The sequence below is a fragment of the Scyliorhinus canicula genome, chromosome 4, assembly GCF_902713615.1.
Source record: "Scyliorhinus canicula chromosome 4, sScyCan1.1, whole genome shotgun sequence".
NCBI classification, from domain to species: domain Eukaryota; kingdom Metazoa; phylum Chordata; class Chondrichthyes; order Carcharhiniformes; family Scyliorhinidae; genus Scyliorhinus; species Scyliorhinus canicula.
The window spans coordinates 223,096,489-223,116,462 of record NC_052149.1 but is presented as its reverse complement, the minus strand read 5'-3'; the positions used below and the strand labels follow the sequence as shown (position 1 = coordinate 223,116,462).

Sequence of the window (19,974 nt, the reverse complement as noted above, 5' to 3'; positions counted from 1 at the left end):
CTTAGTGGAGTTGGTTTTGGATGATCATGGCCTCGAATCTGGTGTTTGACTCCTTTAAAGACACTGTTAGCATGTCTGTCGTACCAGCTGATGCAGAGCTAAAGTACATTTGGATTTTGCAATATATTCTAAAATTTGTTGATTAAGGGTCTCCCTGATGTAATGTCGACCCTTACAAGCCTCAGTGAATACTTCAAATGATTTATCAAAGTTTAATGCCTAAGTTGATGTATGATAGCCTCTTGTAAACTAATGTGAACTATTTCTCTGACAGGTATTGCAGAATCCAACGCAGGTTCAAAATCTGGGGTCAGGCTAGATGCGTGACTGGTGAAAAGGGAATCAATTCCCCACCCATGAGAATGTACCAGCAAAGGACATGTCCCCTCTCCCCATCTGCACTCTCCCCATCTCTCCTCCCAGTTCCTATTCACAGAGGGGAAAAACACAGTCCCCTTTTGGGCGTATTTAGCGAAGTGTTTCAGTGCTGCAGCGGCAAGAACCACTACAAAAAGGGATTTTATTTTTGCTCACTGCAAGGAGTGCCCCACCGAGGCCACACTTGCTACACTTCCTGCACTGATGAGCTGAGTTCATCAGTGCAGGAAGAGATTGGGGCCCTATTTTTAAATGGCGCCACTCGACCGCCCTCAGACTCCCGACCACAGCCTCCAGATGCCCCAACTTGCTCTGAACTCAAATTAGCAGTCTGTGGAGATTGTGACATTTAAGGTACAGGATGTTCCAATTCTTGTTACATTGGCTCTTGCTTCGTGACAACAGTGGGACTGTATTTGCTTTGGTCTCCAGATCAACTTTAAGGGTCAATGAACAGCCGTTGGCCAGTTTTACAAAATCAGGAGCAGGGGTGGGGGAAAAGCTCCATGCAGCTGAGGAGAGAACTCAAAAGCCCTGGGAGTCACACATAGCTGGATACAGCGGAAGACAGAATCTCAAAAAAACTCCGTCAAGCTGGCTGTCTAGCAAAGAAGTGAAATTATGCCAATAAGCAGAGGCTGAAGTGCAGACTCAAGAATTTAGGGAGACTATATTGAAACCCTGGGAGATGAATAGTCATTGAGGATTCAAGTGGGAGCAAATTCTGGAGAGGTGAGCTCGGCAAACATGGATATTAGAATCCCTTGAGACAAATTTTCAACAAGGGTGTTTGACTTGCTGTTTACTGATGTCTGGACAGGTTCTTGAGAAAGCCACGGACTTGGTCCTGGTAGCTTCTGTCATTTACTCTGTAGTGTGAAGCATTTCACCACAGTTCATCTGTTAATTCCCAAGAACCTAATGTTAGAGTATAAGATGCATATTATAAATTCTTTTATCTTTCTAATTTGTATTGTAGTTTTTTTTTGTTCAAAACCTGTGGAATCAGGAGGCTTTATTCCAAAAGTAGGTGCCCTGAATCCCAACCTTAATCTACTTTAACCAAAACATTATTGGTCCTTAACTGGATATCTCCCCTATTTCTGGTGTCTAGCAACACACCAACATCACAAAAACAGAAAACCTGCTTTTTAATCACATTGTTGTTTGCGGGAGTTTTCAGTGTGCAAATTGTTGCCATGTTTTCTACATTACAAGTGGCCACACTTTAAAAGTACTTTAGTGGTTGCCAAGTATTTTGCAATGTCCTGAGGTCATGTAAAGTGCTACATAAATGCAAGTCTCTCTTTCCAGAGTACATTTAAACTAATGACAATTAATGTCATAGAATATTCAATTAAAATGGCAAAGCATTAAATTGGTAGCCTCAGTAATCCAAACTAAGTGTATAGAGATTTCTTTATTTATGGACATTAACATGCTGTATATATACATATACATGGTCTCATATGTACATCACAATGCATAATTTTTACATAACATGACAAAGAATAATTAATAAAACACATTTGTATTGTGTTTATTTCAACTGTTCTGAACATAGCATATAGCAAGAGAACGTAGGTCAGGTGAAACATAAAAGGAACACAACCTGGGACCCCTTTATTAATCACATTATCCAACACAGCATTAAAATGATTTCAAAACATGTGCAGTTTTCTATGAATGATTTTCAACATTTTGCAATAAGCCTGTTAACAGACACAGACACATATGTACACTACATTAAAACACAATAATGAACCCCTTGGATTGTGTATGTGTGCAACATCAGTGCATTCAAGACTCACTATTAAATTTAAATATGTGGAGGGTAAGAAAGTGTTCTTGTTCAGCAGTCCAGGGTAATTGCTGTTTATTCAGGAGAGGCTAAAGAAATAGTTGACACCATCTTGCAGACCAAAGAATGAAGGTTATTTTCCTGTGTTTGTTTAAGTAAACAAATTTCAGCATATAACTTTCCCTGAAATAATATTCTGAGAAAATAAAATACTGCATGTGTGTATTAAAGATCACAATAAGAACAAAATACAGACACTTATAAACTATTCAGAGAAAACTGAATAGCCACTGGAGGGCTAAATTTGTCAGTTCAGCATTGATTTCCAACATTGCACATTAACCTCTGAATTTCACACTTATCAAACCATCAAATTAGCATTCACCACAGATTTATCTTATTGAGGTCCAAGTTCTACTAACTATGTAGCTTCTATTGGAACCTGTGATAAAAGCTTTTCTGTAACAAAATATTTGTACTGAAAGCTTAACTGCGGTATTATATAGTTACAAATGATGAGGATAATGCAGACAGTTTTTGTTCTACTAAGCATGTGCCAGCCCATATTACCCACCAGCCTTTTACACTTGTCCCTGAGTTATGGCAATAAAAATAATCTAGTCATGTTACAAAGGAAGTACCTAAATAAAGTATTGGCTATGTTTCTGAACGCTGGGCTGCTGTATCCTTTTTTTACTATCAGTCACAAGCTGCGTGGTCTGAAGCAAAAAGTAATACAAACTAGCAGGCATGGTTGCAAATCATGCAGAAATATGATCCATGAAAATATGTTCAATTTAGTGCTCGAGTAATAAATAATAAGTCCTTAAAAATGCTAGTCATAAAATCACAAGCTGAAAATGGTGTATTACAATATAATGGGTTGAAGTTAGCAGTTTTCATAGTTACTGTTTCAACATGTGAATGAATTTTCACTTGTGCATTTGTTTTAGTAATTTAGTTCCATTTTTCTTAGTGATTTAGTTGACTTCGTACTTATCACTGAAAAATAAATGCATTTCGAGTTTATTATAACTTTGGAACCTGCAGTCTTTAAGCATCATGAAATTTATGATTCCATAAACTTCAATTTTCAAACCGAGTCTGAAATATTACAATAAAATCTACTTCTGCAGTTATCATTGTGTGTCGAAGAACCAGCAATGGTGCATTGGTGCAACAATAAGCTGGTTACGTATTTCCATGTCAAAGAGCGAAACCAAGAAACAAAGTATCCTTGCCATGGATCAGCTACTCTGTGCAACTACCTATACAGATTCAACCTTTTGTTTTTCACATTTATAGCAGCAAGTACCTACTGCCTTAATTCCCAGAGTGGGTGGTGAACAGACCTGAAGTTTGCATGCATTTTTAACTTTATATAACATTTAAAAAGCAGAGCACTTTCATAACTTTAAGAGTATGGTATAGTGTCAGTAGTAACAGGAGCTTAAAGTTTGCAATTCCTATCCATTTTTGTTTGGAGGGTATAGTGTTTTTCGTGGTCATCTTCCATCCTGCAAGCATTTTAAACAGATCCCTTCTATTTTGCTGCAGAATGAAAACTCCTACCAAAAACTGCCAGAAGTTTCCAAAACAAAGAAGCTTTCCTTTTAACAAACATAACTAAGGAATGTTCACGTGAAATCTGATTAACTCAGTCTGTTTGAAAAGTAAGAGTTACAAGTGCTTATTCTTTTTTCAAAACAAGTTATTAAGAGCTTGTTCTGCAGTCCTGAGCTTCTAGTGGAGACATGTTGAGAAAGGGTTGGAGAACGGAAACGACAATATAACTGCAGCACGTGCGCACATCGAAAGTAGATTTCTTGTTGTGTGGAATGTCTGCTTAGCTTTCCGATTTTGTTTCTTCAATTTATGTTAGCAATTGCCTGTAAAAAGGGTGCTTCTAAATACTTCCTCACACATTATGACAATTCATGGCTCCTACCAATTGACCATATTTATGTGAGTCAACCAGTAACGAATAGCACTGAAGAGACCATTCAGTCCTTGAAAAAGTTATTGACTTAATTCTATTATCACACCCTTTCTCCACTCCATATCCTTTTATATTTCCTAATTACTTATTTACTTGCTTTCTAGGGTACTTATAGACTCGGTTTCTACCACTATTTGTTATGGAATTCCATGTCCTCAAAATCTCCTGCAAGAAAAAAAACCTTCAACTACTCAAGTGTTCTTTGAGTGAATTACCAACCATGTGCCCTATGGTATGAAACCATCAGTGAAAATAGTTTTCTGAATTGACAAAACCTTCTCCGTTTTTAGCACTATCATATTCTTCTTAGCCTTCTTTGTTCTAATGGAACAAAAACAGTTTCCAAAGTCACTTTTCAGAACCTAAACCTCTTATTTTAGTGAGTCTCTATTGCACTTAACCCTCTCCATGGTCTAGCATCTCTGATGGAGAAGGGTGGACAATTTGTGAGACCAAATAATTTCACCACTGCCATAAAACTTGTTTTTCTCCTAAGGTGAATGATGTGCTTTGTGGTTAAATAATCTATTCTGAAATGACTGATGCAACATAATGTACTATCGTAATCAAAACTAGGGATCCACATTATTTAACAGAAACCTCAAAATTGTCTTATTTTACAGCAGTCATTCAACACATTTGAAGAACTGCAAACCCTTTCCGTAAGATCTGTACAAAGAGCACCCAAGCCTCTGGCTATGGCTAACCGGAGTCAAAATAAATAAACTACTGGTGAGGTGAAGCCAAGTTTCTGTTTTTAAAGTAGAAGAAGATAAGACTGAGGTACAGTTTCAGCTCTGTGAAGTTGCTTGACAGCTAGATGTTTGAAATAATTTTAGAAGTCAGAGTCCTTTGAACTTGAAGGAATGTTTGAGAATTTAGAGTTTGCATTTCTTTCACAGACAGAAAATTCCTTGAAATAGCTTCGCTGCCAGTAACACATTCTCTACTCACCACAAAAACCAACCAAAATATAAGGCAAGACCAATGTTAAATAGAAATAACAACTAAATACTGGAATCCCAAAATATTTAGTTGTAAACATTCACTACCAGCATTCAGGTAGCAACTGGAACATTGACTAATAAAATTTACAAACTCACTGGCATTTAATTTTGTTATTAGTATTAAATTTAAACTAGTTTCTTATTCCATTCTTCTTACAGGTTAGTATGTATGGTTCAAGAAAGCCTCAGTGCGACAACTCATTGTTCTTTGCACAATAATTACTTTTCATTGTTCTGAAAACATTTTCCCCTCAAACATCTGGTCCATCCACCTTGGTCAGTCTCATCTATTGATCACTGAAGAAGGGATTCAATTCCAGCTTCAGATTTTGTGGATCGTTTCCTGATAATGTAAAAAAAGAAATGGATCAGAATGGTTTTTAGAGGCTTAACAGTTTAACCTTTTTCTAACTCAGTGCTAAAATGCTAGCAGGATACTTTTCCATTACCCATCCAGTCTGGCACTTTAAATAGATATATGGCTGTCTCTTTCCACTTTTGCAGTGCTTAATCTTGCAAGGCAATGCCCTAACAATTGGGTAATCTTGGCTTGAAATACAGCAGGATTTAACTCCAAAGTACCACTACACACATTTAGGAATTTTCTTAGTTTTGCCTTTTGCCAACCTGGACCCATTTTTGGGATGTTTCTCCCTGAGGGATATCCTAATAAATACTTTGAAGATTTGGATATAGTGGTGGGTTTTTGTGGCCATTCGTTCTCTTCATAGCATGTAAATAACGCTACAGGTTGACAGTTTTCCTCACTTGAAAGAAAAATGTTTCTGAAAAACATGGGAATTTCTGCAGATATAGCAACATTGAACCATTACTATGCTTTGACCAATTCAATATTGAAAGACCTCCAACTTTCAGAACACAATGTCAAATTTAATTACGCAGTACCGTCAGAATCATCTATATTCTGAGCATTCTTCAATCGAAAATAAGCATGCAAGATGTTCACGTGACATAGTAACTTTGATGAAGCAAATTATTTCTTAAATATAAATCATGCATATTTGAAACAAGGAACCTTGCATTTATATAATGCCTTTCACAATTTTAAGATGCCGCAAAAAGCTTTAGAGACAGTTAAGTACTCCTGAAGTGAATAACTGTCATAGGAAAAATTAATAAATAAAGAATTAATACCGAGAGGAGCAGCATTTTACTCGTGTTTGTTTTTTTTGGACGCCTCCAAGCAATTCCCACAACAAACAATTGTTTTTCTGGGAAGGGAGACTGAGCACGTGGCCGTTGTCTGGTATCTTTCCATAGCGCAACTGGTGAGATCATAACTCAGCAAGTGCAGGGTCATGAATGCGAAGCCACGTCCTAACACTGACTTTGTATGTTGGGATCAAACATTGCATAACTATACCCAGTGTCAAACAAATGTACTTATCTATGTAACTGCACCGAATATACATTGTGCTAAACCATACCACCTCAAAAATATGTATGGTGAATCTGAAACTTTTCATTAATGTCGTTCTTGTAAACCTATTGGCTAGTTTAAAGAGCATAAGCAATGGACTGGAATTGGTTATCTCCCCTCTTGCAGGGCCAAGTTGTCTGAAGAATTTATTTGCTGATAATCTATAACTGATAACAGAAAATCAGTTGCTCAGCAAGAGCACAAATATCCCCAGTTTTATCCAGGCACCATGCTGTATTTTGAGAGTGTGCTGTATTTATTGATCCTATGGTTTTCAATGTTACAATTATCAGAAGCATCTTTTGGTTAGAAAGTAAAGCACATTCCTGACCATTACCCTGCCAGCTGAGGAAAATATACCTGTATGGCTGTTGAAATAGGGCTTGTTTTGGCTTGCCCACGATCAGCTTCATTGTTGAACAGTCTACTGATACTTCCCATCAAAGCTCACATCGGATCAGAGACACAGAATAATTTACAGCAGCAAAGGAGGTAATTTAGACCAGTAAATCTATGCCAACTCTCCATGCAGCAATCCAATCAGTCCCTTTTATCCCTGAAGCTCTGCATTTACTTCCTTCAAATGACTATCCAACTTTCTTTTGAAATCACTGACCATCTATGCTTGCACCACCCACTTGGGCAGTGAATTTAAGGTTTTTACCATTTTCTGCATAAATAATGTTCTTCTTTACATTTCCCCCTGCATCTTTTGCCCAAAACCTAAACCTATGTCCCACAGTTCTTGTACCATCAGCTAGAATCTCAATGAATAGTGGAACATGCTCGAAGGGCCCAATGGCCTCCTCCTGCTCTTATTTCACAAAGAACAAACAGCACAGGAACTGGTCACTTCGTCCCTTCAAGCCTGTACCGGTCATGATGCCAACCTTTGCCAAACCCTCAGCACTTCCTTGTGCAGTATCCCTCAATACCCATCCTATCCATGCCTTTGTCAAGATGCCTTTTGAACGCCGTTAATATATCTGCTTCCACAACTTCCCCTGGCAACACGTTCTAGGCACTCAACACCCTCTGCGTAAAAACCCTGCCTTGCAGGTCTCTTCTAAACTTTGCCCCACGGACCTTAAACCTATGCCCCCTGGTGACTGACTTCTCCAACCTGAGAAAGAGTGTCTGCCCAGCCATTCTATTCATGCCCCTCATAATCTCGTAAACCTCTATCAGGTCACCGCTCAACCTCCATCTTTCTAATGAAAACAAGCTAAGTCTATTCAGCCTCTCCACGTAGCTAACACCCTCCAGACCAGGCAACATCCGAGTAATCCTCCTCTGCACCCTCTCCAAAGCCTCCATATCCTTCTGGTAGTGTGGCGACCAGAATCGTGAGCAATATTCCAAGTGCGACCTTACCAAGGTTCTATACAACTGTAGCATGATTTGCCAGTTTTTATACTCGATGCCCGTTCCAATGAATGCAAGCATTCCGTATGCTTTCTTAATAACCTTGTTCACCTGTGTTGCCACTTTCAAAGATCTGTGGGGTCTTGCACGCCCAGATCTCTCTGACTTTCTATATTCCTAAGGGTTTGCCATTACGGTAAATTTCCCCTCTATGTTAGACCTACCAAAATGCATTACCTCACATTTGTCTGGATTAAACTCCATTTGCCATTTCTCTGCCCAAGTTTCCAAACAATCTATGTCCTGCTGTATCCTCTGACAATCCTGAACACTATCTGCCATTCCACCAACCTTGGTGTATTCTGCAAACTTACTAATCTCTGTTTCTATGTAATGGGAACAGGTTTCTTTGTCTACATTATCCCAACCTGTTAACGTGTTGTACACCTCGAAGCCAAGTCTCCAACTGATCTATGTCCTGCTGTATTCTGACAATCCTCTTCACTATCTGCAGCTCCACCAATCTTTGTGTTGTCCACAAACTTACATTTTCCTCCAAATCATTTATATATACATTTATACAAACAACAAGGGTCCCTGCACTGATCCCTGCAGAACACCACTAGTCACAGCCTTCCATTCAGAAAAGCACCTTTCCACCACTACCCTCCGGCTTCTGTGACCGAGCCAGTTCTGAATCCATTTTGCCAACTCACCTCTGATCCCATGTGACTTCACCTTTTGTACCAGTCTGCCATGAGGGACCTTGTCAAAGGCTTTACTGAAGTCCATGCAGACAATATCCACTGCTCTTCCTTCATCAAGTTAGTGAGACATGAACTCCCCTTCACAAAACCATGCTGCCCATCGCTAATAAGTCCATTTGTTTCCAAATGTGAGTAAATCTTGTCCCTAAGAATCTTTTCCAATAATTTCCCTACCACTGATGGAAGGTTCACCAGCCTATAGTTTCCTCGATTATCCTTGTTACCCTTCTAAAACAAAGGAACAACATTGGCTATTTTCCAGTCTTCTGGGACCTCACCTCTAGCCAATGAGGATATCAAGATTTCTGTCAAGGCCCCAGCAATTTCCTCCCTAAGTATTCTGGGGTGGATTCCATCAGGCCCTGGGGAATTATCTAATACTTTTTAAGATGCCAACACCTCCTCCGTTTTGATATCTACATGACCCAGGTTCATCAAACACCCAGTCTTTCTCTTTGGTGAATACTGATGCAAAGTACTCATTTAGTACCTTGCCCATTTCTTCTAGCTCCATGCACAGATTTCTTCCTCAGTCTGTGTGGGCCAACCCTTTCCCTGGCTACCCGCTTGTTCTTTACGTACGTATAAAATGATCTCCTTAATCCTGTTTGCCAAATACTTTTCATGACCCCTTTTAACCCTCCTAACTCCTTGTTAAGTTCCTCCCTACTTCCTTTATTTTCTTCAAGGGCTTTGTCTGCTCTTCTAGACCTAACAAATGTTTCCTTTTTGACTAGGCTTACAATATCCCTCGTTATCCAAGGGTCCCGAAACTTGCCATACTGTCCTTCACCTTCACTGGAACACGCCGGTCCTGAATTCTAATCAACTGAAGTTTGAAAGACTCGTGCATGTCAGATGTTGATTTATCCTCAAACTGCCACCCACAATCTGAATTCTTCTGTTCCTATCTAATAATGTTGTAATTAGCCTTTCCCCAATTCAGCACGTTCACCTATCTTAATCCACAAGTACCATAAAACTTGCAGAATTATGGTCACTGTTCCCTTTCCTACTCGGTGGAACCTTCTGATTGAATGGACACAATAGCCTTTTTAACTTTGACAAAGGGTCATCTGGAGTGGAAACATTAGTTCTTTTCTCTCTTTCAGATGCTGCCAGACCTGAAATTTTCCAGCATTTTCTCTTTTCACTCTCTCAATATGTCTGAGATTTATGCACACGCATTCCCAGATCCTGGTGTCCCATTGTCACCGTGCCATCAAGTTTATTTTGTTTCTCCCATCCCTCTGCCGAAGTAAATCACATCTGTCTGCATTAAATTCTATCTGTCTGGTTTAGCAAAGGGCTAAATTGCTGGCTTTGAAAGCAGACCAAGACAGGCCAGCAGCACGGTTCAATATCCAAACCAGCCTCCCCGAACAGGCGCCGGAATGTGGCAACTAGGGGCTTTTCATAGTAACTTCATTTGAAGCCTACTTGTGACAGTAAGCGATTTTCATTTCATTTCACTCCATAGCCATTCTGCTAGCCCGCCTGTGCCCTGTTCAGTAAATTAAAGCAGTGGTCCTAACACTGATCCTTAATGAAATGAAATGAAAATCGTTTATTGTCAAAAGTAGGCTTCAAATGAAGTTACTATGAAAAGCCCCTAGTTGCCACATTCCGGCGCCTGTTCGGGGAGTTACTATGAAAAGCTCTAACTACCATCCTCCAATTATAACCATTTACCATGACACAATCTTTTCTGCCCTTAAGCCAATTTATTTTATCCCAGTTGGCACTGACCTTCCTATTCCACAAGCCACAATTTGGTTCATCAGCCATGTGGTCCACTGTCAAACACTTTCTTAAATTCCATATAGACAACATCCATTGCATTCACTTCAATCTTCTCTGTAACCTCATCAGAAAATGTAATTAGTCAAGCATGATCTGGCTTTTACAAATTTGGGCTGGATCTCCTTAATCCTCCAAGTGCCTGTTGATTTTTTTCCCTGATTATTTTTCGAAAACCTTACTCGTGTCAAACTAACTGGCCTGTAGTTATTCGGAATGTCCTTACACCCTTCTTGAATAAGCCGGTCACATTATGCCTAGTAGATTGGTAGACAGCCTTTGGGGAGTAAGGGGGTCAGTTACTCGCCACAGAATTCACAGCCCTTGCAGCTCTTGTAGTCATAGTAGTTATAGCCACAGTATTTATATGGCTGATCCAGTTCAGTTTCTGCTCAATGGTAACATTCTCCCCCCCCCCCTCCCCCCAAATGGAAGTTGATAGTGGAGGATTCAGCAATGGTAATGCAATTGAATGTCATGGGGAGATGGATAGATTCTCTCTTGTTGGAAGTTGGAAATGGTCACTGCCTAGAACCTGTGTGGCATGAAATGTTACTTATTACTTATCAACCCAAGGCTAAATGCTTTCCAGGTCTTGCCTCACATGGACACGGACTACTTCAGTATCGGAGTCGTCGTGAATGGTGCTGAATGTTATGCAATCATCAGCAAATATCCCCACTTCTGACCTCAAGATGGAAAGGTCATTGTGAAACAGCTGAAGATGGCTGGCCCTAAGACACTACCCTGAGGAATTCCTCCAGCAATGTCCCGGGACGGAGATGATTGACAACAACCACCATCATCTTCCTCTCTGTTATGTATGACTCCAAACCACTGGAGAGTATTCCCGCTGATTTCCATAGTCTCCAGTTTTGCTCAGGCTCCTTGATGCCACACACAGACAAATATTGATATCAAGGGCCGTCACTCTCATCTCACCTCGAGTTAAGCTCTTTTGTCCATGTTTGGACCAAACTGTAATAAGGTGAGCAGTTGAGTGGTGCTGGCCCTGATCATACCCTTTTCACGTCTCAACACAATCAAATGGATTTTGTCTTCGTCCCCTCTATTTCCAACACCCTGCAGAAATATATCTCAAATTCTCATTTTAGGTGGGGGGAAATTAGAGGAAAACAAAACATAGAAATTAAGGAACATAATGCATATTTTGCATGGAATTTAAATACTGCCATCATTGCCTTACTTTCTGCCCGTTTTGGGTCTGGATTTCCCTCCTTTTGAGGTTCGTGGCCTCTCCAGTTTCATTAATGACTGTCGCAGACTTTCTTCTGTGTAGGCCAAGTAAACATGCGACAAATCCACTTCAAATGGCTAAAATAATAAAGAAATCACTCCAAGATTAGTTCCATGTTAGAAATCAAACAGAGTTTCCGTGCAGTTGTCAGAATTTCTGGAAGTGCAGTTCATTCTATTAGACTGAATCTCTTGCATGATATACATTCAACCTTACAGACCTCCTGGCATCGTTTAACGTTAACTTTACAGTGGACAAGATTTGCTTACAGGCGGGACGGTAGCAGTGGCTAGTACTGTTGCTTCACAGCGTCAGGGACCCGGGTTCGATTCCCGGCTTGGGTCACTGTGTGCGGAGTCTGAACGTTCTCCCCCCGTTTGCATGGGTTTCCTCCGGGTACTCCGGTTTCCTCCCACGAGTGCTTGGTAGGAGAGTTGGACTTTCTCAATTCTCTCTCAGTGTACCCAAATAGATGCCATAGTGTGGCGACTATGGGATTTCCACAGTAACGTCATTGCAGTGTTAATGTAATCCTACTTGCGGCGCTAATAAAGATTATTATTATTACACTTCGTTTTATTGAGCTTTGCAGGAATGACTCAACATGCATACCAGAAAATGCACCTGCGTACTTGGGTAAAACCGAATTGTTATGAAAATGAAATGAAAATTGCTTATTGTCACGAGTAGGCTTCAAATGAAGTTACTGTGAAAAGCCCCTAGTCGCCACATTCCGGCACCTGTTCGGGGAGGCTGTTACAGGAATCGAACCGTGCTGCTGGCCTGCTTGGTCTGCTTTCAAAGCCAGTTATTTAGCCCTGTGCTAAACAGCCCCTAAAAAAAAATTTGAGTACCCAATTAATTTTTTCCAATGAAGGGGAATTTAGTGTGGCCAATCCACCAAACCTGCACATCTTTGGGTTGTGGGGGGCGAAACCCACGCAAACTCGGGAGAATGTGCAAACTCCACACAGACAGTGACCCAGAGCCGGGATCGAACCTGGGACCTCAGCGCCGTGAGGCTGCTGGGCTAACCCACTGCGCCACCATGCTGCCCGTGCTATGATTGCAGAAATCATAACCCATGATGTAATAAACAACATTGTGTACTGTGTGTTGGAAAACTGGACAACATTTATACTACTGCAATGGAAGTTGAAGTTGTAGTCTTCCACAGCACAGAAAGAAAGAACTTAAAATTTATGTCGTGTTTTTCACTCTTTTTTTTTTAAATTTAGAGTACCCAATTATTTTTATTTCCAATTAAGGGGCAATTTAGTGCGGCCAATCCACCTAACCTGCACATCTTTGGGTTGCGGGGGTGAAACCTACGCAGACATGGGGAGATTGTGCAAACGCCACACGGACAGTGACCCAGGGCCAAGATTCAAACCCGGGTCCTCAGCGCCACAGTCCCAGTGCTAACCACTGCGCCACATGCCGCCTGTATGTTTTTCACCCTTCAGAATGTCATTTATTTTTATTAGCAATTGCAAAAATTAATTTACACACTAGGTCCCACAAAGTGCAGCACAACAAATGTTCAGTGCATCTGCTTTTGGGATGTTGGTTGAGGGATATAGAATAGCCAGAAAATCTCAGCTGGTCTTAAAATTGTACCCTCACCCTTCTAATTTAGATGAAAAATCTTACCACTCGCCAAGCTCCAGAAGCGATTTTCCTGCCCCGCTCGCCACAGATGCAAATCCCATTGTGACCGCTAACTCTCACGAGAGAGCCACAGCATAATTTGCGCCAAGGAGATCTCAGAATGAGATATTCCGCACCCATTGCCAGCGATGTAATCAGGTTCAGGCCAACGAAGGTATGAACCTGATTACCATGAATTTAAATAGGTTTAACACCTTACCTTCAAGATTTGCCGTTATGTGCCCCCCTTCCTTCCCTCGTTGGCATGATGTCCCATCGGCAGGAATCACTACTGCTCTGCAGCAGTCAAGATGACTGCGCCAGGGATGCAGAAGCCAGTGGCACAACAGGCACTGCAGAATGCCACCCCGTCTGCAGCATGCACTACAGTCAGCAAGATTTGACATGGAGATGTGCACAACTCAAATCAGCGAAGGATAGGTTGAAAATAGCAAGTAGCAAGCATAATTGCTGCAAAGATAGGCCCCCTTTTCTTGTCATGAACTGAAGACATGCCTCTTAAGGGTTGGCTTACATTAATTGACTTGCACTGTTTTAAAATAGACCTGTCAACCTCAACACTGCACAACCGCCCACGCCCCCATTCACAATGCTACCCTCAGTCTCCTCCCTCCTGTTCCTAGGCAGGCTTTACACCTACTGGCAAAAGTCTAAAAAATTCTGTATAAAAACCAGGGTATGGATAGGACAAACAACCCAACCTGGTTCTGGTCAACTGATCCCACTGTCATAGGGAATAGTGCAGCAATCCAGGCAAGATGAAATCGGCAACTGGAAGTTTAAACTTCCCACATCTGTACTGCGCATGAGTACACGGGACCTTCCTCAAGGTCCCAGGGCACATTAGCGACATAAATTGTGTCATTTGTACCTCTCCATTGTAAATGATTCAGGCCTTTAGAACCTGTAACTACAAAGACACGAGGAAGGAGCTGGCCAGAGTTGATTCGAAGGAGAGACTAGCAGGGAAGACAGTGGAACAGCAATGGAGTCTTCGACGGTTATTCGGGAGGCACAACAGAAATTCATCCCGAGCATGTTAAAAGGGGAGTACCAGGCATCTATGGCCGTTGAGGAAAGTCAAGGACAGCATAAAAGCAAAAGATAAAGTATACAAGGTGGCAAGGATCAGTGGGATGCCAGAGGCTTGAGAAGTCTTTAAAAGGGAGCAGAAGATAACTAAAAAAGCAATGGGGGGGAGGGGGGGGGGAAAGAGATGAAATATGAGTGTAAGCTAGCTAGTAATATAAAAGAAGATAGCAAGATTTTTTTTCAATGTATAAAAAGGTAAGAGAGAGGCAAGAATAGACATTGGATCACTGGAAAATGAGGCTGGAGAAGTAGTAGTAGGAAACCAAGAGATAGCAGAGGAACTGTACAGTTACTTTGCATCAGTCTTCACGGAGGAAGACACAAGTGGGATACCAGAACTTCAGGAGAATCAGGGGGCAGAGGTGAGTGTAGTGGCCATCACTAAGGAAAAGGTCTTAGGGAAATTGAAAGGTCTGAAGATGGATAAATCACCTGGACTGGATGCGCTATATCCCAGGGTTCTAAAAGAGATTGCTGAGGAGATTGTGGAGGCATTGGTGGTGATCATTCAGGAATTACTGGAGGCAGGGAGGGTCCCAGACGACAGGAGAATGGCTAATGTAACACCACTGTTTAAGAAGGGAGGGAGTCAGAAGATGGGAAATTATAGGCTGGTTTGCCTGACTTCAGTCATTGGTACGATTTTAGAGCCCGTTATTAAAGCTGAGATTGCAGAGTACTTGGAAGCAGGTGATAAAATAGGACTCAGGCAGCTTGGCTTCGTCAAGTGGAAGTCATGTCTGACAAATCTGTTCAAGTTCTTTGAAGAGGTAACAAGGAAGTTAGACAAAGGAGAACCAGTGGACGTGCTCTATCCAGAAGGCCTTTGTCAAGGTGCTGCAAAGGAGGCTGTTAAATAAGTTAAGAGCCCTTGGTGTTAAGAGTAAAGTCCTGGCATGGATAGGGGATTGGCTGACTGGCAGAAGGCAGAGTGGAGATAAAGGAGTCCTTTTCAGGATGGCAGCCGGTGACTAGTGGTGTGCTTTAGGGGTCTGTTCTGGGACCACAACTTTTCACAACATACATTAACAATCTGGAAAGAGGAACTGGGGGCACTGTTGCTAAGTTTGCAGATGATACAAAGCGGGACAGGTAGATTGAGGAAGCAGGGAGGATGCAAAGGACTTGGACAGGCTAGGGGATCGGGCAAAGAAGTGGCAGATGGAATACAATGTGGGAAAGTGTGACGGTATGCATTTTGGTGTGAAGAATGGAAGCATAGACTATTTTCCAAACGGGAAAAGACTTAGGAAATCAGAAGCACAATGGGACTTGGTAGTTCTAGTTCAAGATTCTCTCAAGGTTAATGTGCAGGTTCAATCAACAGTTAGGAAGGCAAATGCAATGTTAGCATTCACGTCGAGAGGGCTAGAATACAAGAACATGGATGTACTTCTGAGGCTATACAAGGCTCTTGTCAGACACCAGTTGGAGTATTGTGAGCAGTTTTGGGCCCCTTATCTAAGGAAGGATGTGCTGGCCTTGGAAAGGATCCAGAGGAGGCTCACAAGAATGATCCCTGGAATGAAGAGCTTGTCATATGAGGAGTGGTTGAGGACTCTGGGTCTGTATTCGTTGGAGTTTAGAAGGATGAGTGGGGATCCTATTGAAACTTACAGAATACTGAGAGGCCTAGATAGGTGGACATGGAGAGAATGTTTCCACTAGTAGGAAAAGCTAGAACCTGAGGCCACAGCCTCAGACCAAAGGGGTGATCATTTAAAAGTGAGATGAGAAGGAATTTCTTCAGCCAGAGGGTAGTGAATTTGTGAAACTCTGCCGCAGAAGGCTGTGGAGGCCAAATCACTGAGTGTTTTTAAGACTGAGATAGATAGGTTCTTGATTAATGGAGGGATCAGGAAGTATGGGGAGAAGGCAGGAGAATAGGAATGAGAAATACATCCTCCATGATTGAATAGTGGAGTAGACTCGATGGGCAGAATGCTCCAATGTCTTATGGTCTTTATGAAATGAAACTAAGAGTTAAAATCAGAGCTCCTCTAACTGGCAAAGCATGAATCCGTCTAACTTTGATCTTTTTGGCTCTCCAGCCATTGTATACCTACAGGCAAAGGTGCATAGCATTTGAAATGACACACTGTATAGAAACATAACTGGAGATGCTTTGGATTTCTACAATGCTGCACACCCCCAAGTTTTTGAATTTCACCACATCCCTGCCATTTCAGGGTAAGCTTGATAAATTATAAAACCCAAAGGGGTCAATCAACAAAATGATTTTGTTGTTATTTCAATCAATGGCAGGTGGAATACAATGTAGCGTTGTTCAGAGCGCATCAATCCACCCTAGTCCACTGCAGAGATTAGAGCCGCGTTTAAATAAACAAATGCAATTATTCTGCTAGCTGCACAAAATAAACAACACTTTCAACAGATCCATTGTACAATAATTCAGGAAAAGATAAAACTTCGACATCAATCAGTAAATATTCCCCTCTACCTCATCCCTTTCCATCATCCAAGGTCCCAAACTTATTAAAACAGAAAATGCTGAAAATAATCAGCAGGGCAAAAGCAATTTATTTGTGCTTCTCTCAATTTATTACACAGTATTCATTGTGTATGATTCGGTCTCCTTTGGACCGGAGAAACAAAATACAAATTGAATGACCACTTTGGGAACTACCTTCAATCAGCTCACAAGCATGAAGCTGAGCTTCATTTTTGAAATTTCACCCTATTCACGCTCCGACCTCAGCATCCTACATGATTTTAGCGAGGCTCAACACAAGCTTGAACTGTATTTATCTTTTTGATTAGGTAAGTTACAGACTTCTGGGCTAATAACAATTTCAGATCATAACCTCTGTCCCACTTTGCCAGATGGCACCTGTTCCCAATGATTCTGTTATTCCCATTTACATCTATGCTGGACCCATTTTATATTTCTTTACTATTATCATTTCCTTTTGCCTTGCACCATCATCCCTTTCAGCACTTCATCTCTCCTCTCTTCCACTGTAACACAAACCCTTTCCTTTTGCTCATTCCCTACCTCTGTACTTGCTTAAAAGCCTGTTACTTCAATAACTTTTCAATCCTGACAAAAATTAGCGACCCGAAAGCTTCACTGTTTCCCTAATCTCAGATGCAACCTGAACTACTGAGTATTTCCAGAATGTTGAGTTTTTATTTATAATTAATAAATAGCATGGAGGTTGGGGGGAGGCAAACAAAGAACACCTTTCGATGAAAATGATTCCGTTAAAAATAAAAATTCAATGCTTACATCTTTTTCTTTTTTGTCAGGTACTGGAGTCTGTTTCCTCATGTTGTTTCCTGTGTATGCCACACATTTCTACAGTTAAAAGATAAATCATGTCAGATTAAAAATTAGTATCATTCTTAAAGATATTATTAACTGATCCTATAGAATGCACTAAAAAAAAACAACAAAGTGTGCAAAAATTGTCGACCATTTTATGTAGACTAGTTTTGGAATTAGACCTCAGCTGTTTATGATGACGTAAACTCGTGAGATGTGAATGCTAAAAGCAGGAACTGTAAATGTGATCTTAAAAAGCAAAATTGTTGATAACGGGTGAGATTTTTCCACTACGTAGCACCCGACACTGATCCTGTTGTGCCAGGAACATTGCGGGAGGCGCCCAAAATGGGCTTTGTGCCAGGCACCGAACCGCACGCGAGCTATGTGACACGGGGGGCCTGGCACATTCCGAATCACACCCACGTTAGGCGTGACCCAGAATGAACCATTAGGCTCATCTAAATATGCATGACCGGTTTGAGGCTGCATTACCTGGCGCCCGGGAGTTACTGATCACACCAGGGGCTGGTTTAGCTCACTCGGCTAAATCGCTGGCTTATAAAGCAGGCCAGCAGCACGGTTCGATTCCCGTACCAGCCTCCCCGGACAGGCACCGGAATGTGGCGACTAGGGGCTTTTCACAGTAACTTCATTGAAGTCTACTCGTGACAATAAGCGATTTTCATTTTATTTCATTTCATTTCACAAGCGAGGCCTCACCTCGGTGGTGATGTAGTGGTGGTGATAAGTAATGGTCTCCACAAGCAGAGACAAGGCGTGATGGCCACTCCGGATGTCTGGGAGGCCATTTGGAGTCCTGCAGGTGGTCAAGGGCAGGGCAGTACACTGGCACTAGCAGAGTATCAGGGGCAGTATCCTGGTGCCTGGTTGGCAGTGCCATGCTGCCAGTACCAAAGGATGGGCCTAAAAGGAGCCATGACCTGAAAGGAATGGGGGGGTTGAAGGCAGGGTAGTAAGGGTGGGGAGGGGGTGTGAAGTGGCATCATGAAAGTTTGGGGTGGAGGGAAAGGGGGGCAGTGGTTGGGTTCCTTCAACTACCCCATAGCAGGGTATGCTTTCTTGGGGGAGGGATATGATGCCCCAATGCTCTCAAGGATGGATTTTGGGGGGGGGGGGCAGGGTCACCCTCATAGGGGGTGGTGGGGGCTCTGCTCATTGACGGGGGTGGTGTCCCTCAAGGGTCAAGGATTGGAGGTGTTGCCCACGTCTTCAGGGGTTCCATTGGCCGTGGGTTGGGTGTGTGGTGAACCTTCAATCTCACTTCACCCTTTCATACTGGCGCCCCAATCTCAGAGGAGTCAGTCTGGCTCCTCACTGCAGAAAAAAATTTGAATTGTGGGATTGACTCGTGAGAAACTCCCCAAGCCCCAGAGAAATCACGTGTGGGTAAATACAGATCTGAAGCTAACGGGCAACAACTGTCACTTGTAGGAAATGTAGACAATTTGTCCTTGGAATCAAAAACAATTTTAACTTTGAAAAAAAAAATACAACTTCTAAATTTGCAGATGACATCAAATTGGTTCGGATGATGCCGGGGGGGGGGGGGGGGGGGGGGGGGGGGGGGGGGGGGGAATTAATCAAACTGATTATTGGCCAATACTGATAAATTTACAAAATGGCATATTAATTAGCAAAATTATTTCATCCAAAATGTGAGGTATTACACATTTTACTATGAAAAGTAACAAAGTCACATATTACAAAGAACAATAGAGCACAGGAACAGGCCCTTCGGCCCGCCAAGCCTGTGCCGATCACGTGTTCTATTAGACCAACACCTGCATCCTTCTATATCCCGTCTGTTCATGTGCCTATTTAGATCAGTCTTAAAGGTCACGAGCATATCTGCCTCAGCCACCTTACTTCGTAGTGCATTCCAGGCCACCACCGCCCTCAGTGTAAAAACACTTCTCCCCCCCCCTCCCTCCTCCCCCCTCCTCCTCTCTCCCTCTCCTCCTCCCCCCCTCCTCCTCTCCCCCTCCTCCTCTCCCCCTCCCGTCCTCCTCCCGTCCTCCTCCACTGCCCCCTCCCCCCCTCCCTCCTCCTCTCCCCCTCCCCCCCCTCCCTCCTCCTCTCCCCTCC

The 19,974-nt window shown here is 42.1% G+C and overlaps 1 protein-coding gene across 3 annotated transcripts in view; it reads right to left on the bottom strand.

Moving 5' to 3' along the window:
• Positions 1-1,779: 1,779 nt before the first annotated feature.
• kif3a (kinesin family member 3A) overlaps positions 1,780-19,974 on the bottom strand; it is a 90,906-nt gene continuing 72,711 nt past the window's right edge. For all 3 annotated transcript variants that reach the window (XM_038796141.1, XM_038796140.1, XM_038796139.1), the window contains 3 exons: positions 17,830-17,898; positions 11,766-11,893; positions 1,780-5,528 (listed from right to left, as the gene is read on the bottom strand). In XM_038796141.1, coding sequence (XP_038652069.1) covers positions 5,480-5,528; positions 11,766-11,893; positions 17,830-17,898 — 246 coding nt within the window. In that variant the 3' untranslated portion in view covers positions 1,780-5,479. The remainder of the gene's footprint in view (positions 5,529-11,765; positions 11,894-17,829; positions 17,899-19,974) is intronic.